We start from the raw sequence: 10612 nt of genomic DNA, 5'->3' as shown, positions 1-10612 counted from the left end.
ATGTCCAACCGAACCACTGTGACAGAGTTCTTTCTCCTGGGATTCTCCGAGGTTCGGGAGCTGCAGATTTTACACTCTGTGGTGTTTCTAGGGATTTACCTGGCAGCCCTGATGGGAAATCTCCTTGTTATCATCCTTGTAGTGGTCGACCACCACCTTCACACCCCCATGTACTTCTTCCTGATGAATTTGTCCATACTAGACCTCGGATCCATCTCCATCACTGTCCCCAAGTCCAGGGTCAACTCCCTATTGAACACCAGGTCGATTTCTTATCCTGGGGGCGTTGTCCAAGTCTTTCTCTTCATTTTCTTCACTGTGGTTGACTTTGCTTTTCTCACCATCATGGCGTACGACTGCTACATCGCCATCTGCCAACCACTGCACTATGAGACTATAATGAACAGGGGAGCTTGTGTCCAAATGGCAGCCAGTGCCTGGATCACTGGAATTCCCATTTCTACTATGCAGACTGGGAACATATTTGCATTACCTTTTTCTGGCGGCAACAAGGTGGATCAGTTTTTCTGTAAAATCCCCCAGCTGCCCAAGATCACCTGCTCTGACTCATACCTCAGTGAAGTTATTACTTCTTTTCTCTTATTCTTAGGCTTAAGATGCTTTGCTTTTATAATTCTGTCATATGTCCAGATCTTCAAATCAGTGCTCAGAATCCCCTCTGAGCAGGGCCGGCATAAAGCCTTCTCCACTTGCCTTCCTCACCTCACTGTGGTCTCCTTATTAGTTTGCACTGCCTCCTTTGCCTACCTGAAACCCACCTCCAGCTCAACATCAGGTCTGAATGTCATGGTGGCTATTTTTTATTCCGTGATGCCTCCGGTGATTAATCCAGCCATCTATAGCATGAGGAACAAGGAGATCAAGGGTGCCCTGAGGAAACTGACTGAGGGGAAGTTATTCAAAAAGAATAACATTTCCAGATTTCTCACATGACCATGTTTTTATTCTGTGCTTCTTTACAGATATAATCAACTGATGACATTATTGTCTCCACGGGAATGTGATGTACAGGCTTTTATGCAAAAACGTTGTGTTCACAGTAGCAGTAAGGCAGACTAAGTTCACTGAAGCGAGTGGAGTAACTCTACTGTGAATTAGATAAGAATCTATCTAATCTAATCTATCTATCTAAATTATGAGGGCATTTAATTCAATTCTGCATTTCCTTGTTAGAAGTGAGTTTAGCTGAACTTGACCTTCTGGACAGGCACAAGCTGTCACTGGGAATCCTTAACTCTGTGTTAATTAAGTTTTTTGCCATTTTATTTCCTAGTTTTTTAACAGAAAGAAAGCTTGTTGGTCAGAGTTAGTGGTCATTGTGGCGGCTATAGGTGGCCATGGATACGGATGATGAGTGAAGTAAAAGGCTCTTTTAAGGAGATGATAGAGCCTGAAACAATCACTCAGAGAGGTTTGAACTGCTCCACTCATATCAGTCACCCAGGTGCCAGCAGGCTGTCCTGTGTGTTTGGGTTCATGTCCCCCTTTGCCTCTTCTCGGCTTCACACCCTGATGGACGGCGCTTCCGGAGACCCTGGCACACATTGGGAGGGGTGATTAGGGAGACAGGCTCAATTCCCCTTCCTGCCACAAGGCAAGGAGAAAGCCCCCAAGATCACAAAAGCTGGAGACGGAGGGGTATCAGACACCCATAGATTCATTGAGAGCCCCCTGATATTGGCACACACAAGGGAGATGAATGTGGGGCTGTTGGGTGCCCTGCCTCTTGTTCTAGTTCTGGGTCCATCAGAGAAGGAGTGGGTGCTGTGCTTGCTTTATTGTTCCCGTTGCAAAACTGAAGCTAACAGGAAAGTGAGGCTTTGCATTGGGGAGTGGAGAGAGCTTAGAGCCCTCTGAACATTGAAAGAGACAGGATATCACACCCCTCTGTTCTCCCAGTCCCCTGTCACTAACCTTCATGTCCCCTCTTCCCAGTGTGCCACCGCTCCTCATCTTCTGACCCCCAACTCATCTCCTAGCCACCCACGCTATTCATCCCCTTCCCCATAACCCCCCTCCCCTTGCTGCCCCCCAAACCCCACTCCCGCAATTCCCACCACGTCTTCCACCCTCATCATCCTTCCCTCCCAGCAGGCAACTGCATTTCAAAATTTGTTTTATCACCTTCTAAATATCCTGCAGTGCCCAGGTGACATTTCCCCATAGTTCGAAACCCTCAGACAGAGCCAGGTGCCTCCTTATTCTGAGGTTCAGATTTTGGCTCAGGGTTAGATCTGAACTCAAAGTGCCCAGATGGCATGTGGGTTTGTCAGCCAGTACTGGACATTCCCCCTTTAAGGACTCACAGCCTTGAGCCAGAGGTAGCTTTCAACCAGCTCATCCTCTCTCCATGCACGTGTACAGCATAATCCATTCGGCGCGACTCCAAACACTTCGAAGGCTGACGGGCCTAACTTGAGAGCTAGACCCTTTGGCTCATAACACTGTCTCTTTATTTCCTCCAAAGAGCTGGTGAGTGGCCCTTGAGCACTGGAAACACTCCCTGCTGTTACGATCTGAACCCTACTGTATTCTCAATAAATGCGGTATGTTGCCTTCTCCCCTAAAAATGATCTTGTGTGCTTTGTACAAGCATAACACTTCAATCCCAAATCCTCTTGGGGCACAGCCCTTCTTTATGAGGTGTTGGGACCCTCAAACCCAGAATCCCCTGGGGCATGGCCCTTCTCTATGGGGTGCTCTGCCCCCCTTCCCCTACTGTCCATAGCACCTCCTACCCCATTTCGCTATCCTTCTGCCTCCCTCTGCAAACCCCGCATCCGGCAAAACTCAACAAAAACTCCCTGATATCAGAGTGCCTGCGGTACCCCATCAAGGACGGCATGACCAAGCACCAGGACTGGGGCATGCTGGGGTTCTATGGGTGAGGATGTTCAGTGACCTGGGTCTGATTGGGGCTAGCAACAGATTCTGCACTATCCACAGCCTGGAACAATAGGGGTGGGATCCGGAGATCTGCCCCCACTGCCGCAGCTGCAGCATAAGAACATAAAAATGGCCCTACTGGCTCAGACCAAAGGTTCATCTAGCCCAATATCCTGTCTTCCAACAGAGGCCAATGCCAGGTGCCCCAGAGGGAATGAACAGAACAGGTAATCATCAAGTGATCCGTCCCCAGTCACCCATTCCCAGCTTCTGGCAAACAGAGGGTAGGGACACCATTCCTGCCCATCCTGGCTAATAGCCATTGATGGACCTATCCTCCATTAATTTATCTACTTCTTTTTTGAACCCTGTTGTGGTCTCACACTTCACAACATCCTCCAACAAGGAGTTCCACAGGTTTACCGTGCACTGTATGAAGAAATACTTCCTTTTATTTGTTTTAAACCTGCTGCCAATTAATTTCATTTGGTGACCCCTAGTTCTTGTGTTATGAGAAGTAGTAAACAACACTTCCTTATCTACTTTCTCTACACCAGTCATGATTTTATAGACCTCAATCACATTTCCCCTTAGCCGTCTCTTTTCCAAGCTGAAAAGTCCCAATCTTATTAATCTCTCCTCATATGGAAGCCGTTCCATACCCCTTATCATTTTTGTTGCCTTTTCTGAACCTTTTCCAATTCCAATATATATTTTGAGATGGGGCGACCACATCTGCACACAATATTCAAGATGCTGGTGTACCATGGATTTATATAGAGGCAACATGATATTTTCTGTCCTATTATCTATCCCTTTCTTAATTATTCCCATCATTCTGTAAATTTTTTTGACTGCCGCTGCACATTGAGTGTATGTTTTCACAGAACTATCCACAATGACTACAAGATCTTTTTCTTGAGTGGTAACAGCTAATTTAGACCCCATCATTTTATATGTATAGTTGGAATTATGCTTTCCAACATGCATCACTTTGTATTTATCAACATTAAATTTCATCTGCCATTTTGTTGCCCAGTCACCCAGTTTTGAGAGATCCTTTTGTAGCTCTTCGCAGTCTGCCCGGGTCTTAACTATCTTTAGTAATTATGTATCATCTGCAAATTTTGCCACCACACTGTTTACCCCTTTCCCCAGATCATTTATGAATATGTTGAATAGTTCAGGTCCCAGAACAGACGACTGGCGGACACCACTATTTACCTCTTTCTCCATTCAGTTTCCTATCTTTTAGCCAGTTACCAACCGATGAAAGGTTTCAGTATGGTAGCTGTCTTAGTCTGTATCAGCAGAAAGAATGAGTACTTGTGGCACCTTAGAGACTAACAAATTTATTTGGGCATAAGCCTTTGTGAGCTAAACCACACTTCCTTAATTGATTAGTCTCGTTATAGTTGGTATGGCAACACCCATTTTTTCATGTTCTCTGTGTGTATATATCTTCCTATGGTATTTTCCACTGCATGCATCCAATGAAGTGGGTTTTAGCCCATGAAAGCTTATGCCCAAATAAATTTGTTAGTCTCTAAGGTGCCACAAGTACTCCTTGTTCTTTTTTTCAATCAATGAGAGCTTTTTCCCTCTTATCCTGTGACAGCTTACTTTGCCTAAGAGCCTTTGGTGAGGGACCTTGTCAAAGGCTTTCTGGAAATCTAAGTATACTATATCCACTGGATCCCCTTGGTCCACATGCTTGTTGATGCCCTCAAAGAATTCTAGTAGATTGGTGAGGCATGATTTCCCTTTACTAAAACCATGTTGACTCTTCCTCAACAAGTTATGTTCATCTATATGTCTGACAGTATTGTTTTTTATTATAGTTTCGACCAGTTTGTCCAGTACCGAAGTCAGGCTTACAGGCCTGTAATTGTTGGAATCACCTCTGGAGCCCTTTTAAAAATTGGCGTCACATTAGCTATCCTCGTCATCTGGTACAGAAGCTGATTTAAATGATAGGTTATAGACTACAGTTAGTAGTTCTTCAATTTCACATTTGAGTTCCTTGAGAACTCTAGGGTGAATACCATCTGGTCCTGGTGACTTATTGCTGTTTAATTTATCAATTTGTTCCAAAAACTCCTTTAATGAAACCTCAATTTGGGACAGTTCCTCAGATCTGTCACCTATAAAGAATGGTTCAGGTTTGGGAATCTCCCTCACATCCTCAGCTGTGAAGACCGATGCTGTCATAAATATAAAGGGAAGGGTGACAACCTTTATGTATGCAGTAACATAAAATCCCTCCTGGCCAGAGGTACAGACTCATTTATGTGTAAGGGGTTAATCAGTTCAATTAACCTAGTTGGCACCTGACCAGAAGGACCAATGGGGAAAGAAGATACTTTCAAATCTGCAGAGGGGGGGAGGTTTTGTTTGTGCTGTCTTTGGCCTTGGCTACATTTGCGAGTTACAGTGCTGTAAAGCCGCCCCCAGCGCTGTAATTCACTCCCCATCCACACTGGCAAGGCATTTGCAGCGCTGTATCTTGGTGGTTGCAGTGCTGCATGTACTCCACACCCCCGAGAGGAATAGCGAGTATTGCGCTGCCGTTGCAGCGCTGTGGCGCCAGAGTGGCCGCCCAATGCGCTGTGGATGGCCTCCAGAGTTATTCGTCAGTATCCCACAATGCCTGTTCTAGCCACTCTGGTCATCAGTTCAAACTCTACTGCCCTGGCCTCAGGTAACCAACCATGTGACCCACCCTTTACATTCCCTGGGAATTTTAAAAATCCCCTTCCTGTTTGCTCAGCCCTGCGTGGCGTGATGTGCTATCAGTGAATCTTTCCAGGTGACCATGCCTCCACGCGCCAAGCGAGCCCCAGCATGGAGCAATGGTGAGTTGCTGGACCTCATGAGTGTTTGGGGGAGGAAGCTGTCCAGTCCCAGCTGTGCTCCAGCTGTAGGAATTACGATACCTTCGGGAAGGTATCAAAGGACATGATGGAAAGGGGCCATGACCGGGATGCCCTGCAGTGCAGGATTAAAGTGAAGGAGCTGCGGAGTGCCTACCGCAAAACCCGCGATGCAAAAGGCCGCTCGGGTGCTCCCCCCACGATCTGCCAATTCTACAAAGAGCTGGATGCGATACTTGGGGTTAACCCCACCTCCACTCCGAGCACCACCATGGACACTTCAGAACCAGTGGGGGGGGGGGAAGAAGAGGAGGAGGAGGAGGAAAACGGGAGTGATGGTGGTGGGCCGGATGGAGACACCCCGGAATCCGTGGAGCCATTCAGCCAGGAGCTCTTCTTTAGCCAGGAGGAAGGTAGCCAGTCACAGTGGCCGGTACTTGGTGGAGGACAAACAGAAGAGCAGGTTCCCGGTAAGCGTTTTTTTTTTTCGGGAAGGAATTTTTTCGGTGCGGGCTCTTTGGGAGAAGAGGGTTAGGCATGCATGCCTAGATGCGGAATAGTGCATTGATGTGATTTACCACATCGCGGTAATCGGCCTTGGTAATCTCCTCGAATGTCTCATCCAGAACGTGTGCAATGCGCTTGCGCAGGTTTATCGGGAGAGCCACCGTGGTCCTTGTCCCAGACAGGCTAACATGTCCGCGCCATTGTGCCACGAGGGGTTGGGGGACCATTGCTGCACACAGGCAAGCTGCATATGGGCCAGGGCGGAAGTCGCATTGCAGTAGAAGACCCTCCCTTGCTTCCCAGGTCACCCTCAGCAGCGAGATATCGTCCAGGATGAACTCCTGTGGAAAATGTTGGGAAAGTGTTCAGTGTAGGTGCTCCCTGAAGCTGTTGGCTCTCCCCAAGGCACAGAAACCCAGAGGACAGTGCAGCCCTGAAACAATCAGTCCCCCTTACCATTTTGAGGCTCCCGTGGGATATGTTTGCTGTTTCGGACGGGAAAATTATGCTATGGTGTAGACCCTGTGTGTTTTCTACTCCTTAAGTGCGGGGGGGGGGGGGGGCGGGGAATCATTACTCTGTCTGGTATAAACAATGCTGCCTCTGTTAAATGTTGCATTTTGCCTATACATCTGCATCAACCTTGAGACCTCAGCCGTCCCTCTTATCGCCTGCTCAGAGACTGCAAAGACTGAGGAAGAGTCCGTGAAAAAGCAAAGAAGACATGCTGCAAGAAGTGATGCAGCAATCTATTAAAGAGAATGAGAAAGCACAGAACTGGAGGGAGAGAGAAAGCAGGATCTGCCAGGAAAACGCTGTGCATCGGCGGCAAAGCACGGAGCACCAGCAGCAAAGCACGGATCGGCTCATAAGCATCCTGGAGTGCCAAGCAGACGCTATCCAGGAGCTCGTAGCCATGCAGAAAGAGGAGCAGTACCGCAAATGCAAACGCCACCCCCCCCTACAGCCCTTGTCCCAAAACTCTTTCCGTTGTGCCCCACTGTCACCTCCAACCCATTTTCCCCAACTTCCATGTTCTTCACGCCACTCACTGCCTCCAACACCAGTATTTTCACCACCCAGCCCTGAAAACCATTACCCTTACCCTCTGCACTCAACCCCCATCACCATGCAGTATAGCTGTCCTGAAGTGCAGCACTCGCTGCACAGCACACCAGACAGGACATACCTGAATCTGTGATTGTACCGTTCCCCACTCCACCCCCTTGTTTCTTTTCAATAAATATTTTTTTTCTTTTCACTAAATGGATTCTTTGGCTTTGAAAACATTCTTTATTATTGCATAAAGTAAAAGACTCCTTAGCCCAGGAAATAAATAGGCACTGCAAGTCTGCTTGTCTGCTTAGCAGACACTGATTCCTAAAGATTGGAACTACTGCACTTCACTCCCGTGCAAGGCACCAGATATCACTGCTGGTTTTCAGCCTCAAATTGCTCCCTCAAGGCATCCCTAATCCTTGCAGCCCCGCATTGGCCCCCTGTAATAGCCCTGCTCTCTGGCTGTGCAAATTCAGCCTCCAGGTGTTGAAACTCGGAGGTCCATGCCTGAGTGAAGCTCTCACCCTTCTCTTCACAAATATTATGGAGGGCACAGCACGCGGATATAACCACAGGGATGCTGTTTTCGGCCAAGTCCAGCTTCCCATAAGGAGATCGCCAACGGCCCTTTAAACGGCCAAAGGCACACTCCACAGTCATTCAGCACCAGCTCAGCCTGTAGTTGAACCGTTCCTTGCTGCTGTCAAGGCTTCCTATGTAGGGTTTCATGAGCCATGGCATTAATGGGTAAGCGGGATCTCCAAGGATCACAATGGGCATTTCAACTTCCCCTACCATGATCTTCTGCTCTGGGAAAAAAGTCCCGGCCTGCATCTTCCTGAACAGCCAAGTGTTCCGAAAGATGCGTGCGTCATGCACCTTTCCAGGCCAGCCTGTGTTAATGTCAATGAAACACCCATGGTGATCCACAAGCACCTGGAGAACCATAGAGAAATACCCCTTCTGATTAACATACTCAGATCCTAGGTGGGGTGGTGCCAGAATAGGAATGTGCATCCCATCTATCACCCCTCCACAGTTAGGGAACCCCATTTGTGCAAAGCCATCCACTATTTCCTGCACGTTACCCAGACTCATGGTACTTCTGAGTAGGATGCGATTAATGGCCTTGCAAACTTGCATGAACACAATTCCAACGGTCGACTTTCCCACTTCAAACTGGTTTGTGACCAACCGGTACCTGTCTGGAGTTGCCAGCTTCCAGATTGTAATAGCCACCCGCTTCTCCACTGGCAGGGCAGCTCTCAATCTCATGTCCTTGCGCTGCAGGGTGGGGGCAAACTCCTCACACAGTCCCATGAAAGTGGCTTTTCTCATCCGAAAGTTCTGCAGCCACTGCTCGTCATCCCAGACTTCCATGACGATGTGATCCCACCACTCAGTGCTTGTTTCCCGAGCCCCAAAGCAGCATTCCACGGTGCTGAGCATGTCTATGAATGCCACAAGCAATTTCGTGTCGTACGCGTGACGCGGCTCGATAGCATCATCGGACTCCTCACTCTCACTGTCACTTTGGATCTTAAGGAATAGTTCGACAACCAAACGTGACGTGCTGGCGAGATAAGTCATCATACGTCACAGCAGTTCAGGCCCCATTTCCTGCAGACAGATCACACTGCACAGAAACCGTTGAAAGATGGCGCCAAAGGTGAATGGAAACAAATGGATTTCTGGGATGCGAAGCGATGCATCACGGGGTGTTGGGACAGGACACAGAATGCCCCGCACCCATGCCCCCTTCCCACCACCCATGGCGCCAGAATGGGAAAAGGTGCTCTGTGGGATAGCTGCCCATAATGCACCACTCCCAATAGCGTAATAAATAAATAAATAAATGTAAACTGGTAAGGCAATGTTACCTACATTACGGCTGTGCCCTCTGACACCAGGGCTGGATTTGGCTCACTGAGTGTTACAGCACCAGTAGTATCCCATTTCAATAGATGGGGAGTCATTCTTCCACTCTTGCTGGCTTCTTTCAATAATTAGGATTCCGGGACCTGGTGTGTCAGTGACTTTAGACAGCACACTGATGAATGGAGGAGAGAGAGATCGAGATCATCATTGACAAGTGCTTGCATAGAGAAAGGATCCAGTGCCCCGTCCATGTCATCTGTGTTAGGGGTATTCTGGTGTGAGGCGCCCACAATCACTCCATTTGAAGCTGTTCAACTCTGGATAAATAATTGTTAGTTTTTTCTGATTTCTTTAGGGTGGCCTGGGGATCTTTGTCCAGTTCCCAGAGGATGTCTCCCCATTACACTAATATCAACATTACTGGCCATAATTTGCACCCTTGTGGTCCATTACTAAGGAAGCATGCAGGGATATGTAAAAGGGAATCTCCTTTTATGTACAGAAAGGGTCCTTCCAGGGCAGGGTAGAGGCACATTTCCAGAGGCTGTTGAGTGGGAGAAGATTGCAGAGCTGCCACTTGGGCTTCTGTGTGCTTTGTTTTGTTCTACGACTGGAGGAATGTTAATGTGACACTTCATCTTGAATGGTCCCTTGGAATATGCGCTAACTACTTATGCTAAACTATCTACCTCATATTTAGCTGTGACCTTGTCTACATTACACAGTTTTGTCGACAAAAGGGAGCTTCTGTCAACGAAACAGTGGTGATGTACACACTGCAATTCTCAGCCCACTGATGTAACTCTCCTGCTACGCCTGCATAATAAAACCACCTTGGCGAGAGGCATAGAGTTTTTTGTGACATAGATAGAGAAACATAGCGTCAGTGTAGACACTACATTCCTTACATCACTGTAACTGGCCTCCAGGAGGTACCCCACAGTGCCCACCGTGACTGCTCTAGTCACTGTTTTGAACTCTGCTGCCTTGCATCAAGCTACACTGGCGTGCGTCCCTTCCGTTTCAAAGCCCCAGGAAGTTTTGAAATTGCTCTTCCTGTTTGCTCAGTGAGGAGAGTTCACATAGCTACTGGCCAGCTGAGCATGCTGGCTCCCTGCAACAAACACACTCCTGCCTGGACTGCACAGAGGGGGTGGATCTCCTGGGTTTGTGGGGAGAGGAGGCTGTGGGTCTGTGGGGATAAATCACTGTAGGGAGGCAGTTGAAGATAATCACATGGACCTCCCTACACTCCCCCCACCATTCTTTTCCCCAGTAATTGAAATTACAGGGAGGTGTTGGCATATTCAGGGGGGTGAGGGCAAACAAAGGTTGAGACTGTGAGTGCAAAGGTGAGCTGTATGGCAACATAGTAAAAACTGAAAAAA

At 47.9% G+C, this 10612-nt stretch overlaps 1 protein-coding gene across 1 annotated transcript; it reads left to right on the top strand.

Annotated features, from left to right (window-relative positions):
* On the top strand, positions 1-954 carry LOC128847351 (olfactory receptor 14A16-like). The gene has a single exon (XM_054046743.1). The coding sequence runs from the start codon at positions 1-3 to the stop codon at positions 952-954; it is 954 nt and encodes a 317-aa protein (XP_053902718.1).
* The last annotated feature ends 9658 nt before the right edge of the window (positions 955-10612 follow it).

The sequence above is a fragment of the Malaclemys terrapin genome, chromosome 13 (assembly GCF_027887155.1).
Source record: "Malaclemys terrapin pileata isolate rMalTer1 chromosome 13, rMalTer1.hap1, whole genome shotgun sequence".
Lineage (NCBI taxonomy): Eukaryota > Metazoa > Chordata > Testudines > Emydidae > Malaclemys > Malaclemys terrapin.
Note: the sequence above shows the minus strand (reverse complement) of the source record. Positions and strands in the feature narration are given on the sequence as shown.

Coding starts and splice junctions, on each gene's coding strand:
- LOC128847351 (XM_054046743.1), top strand. CDS start 1: ATGTCCAACCGAACCACTGTGACAGAGTTCTTTCTCCTGGGATTCTCC.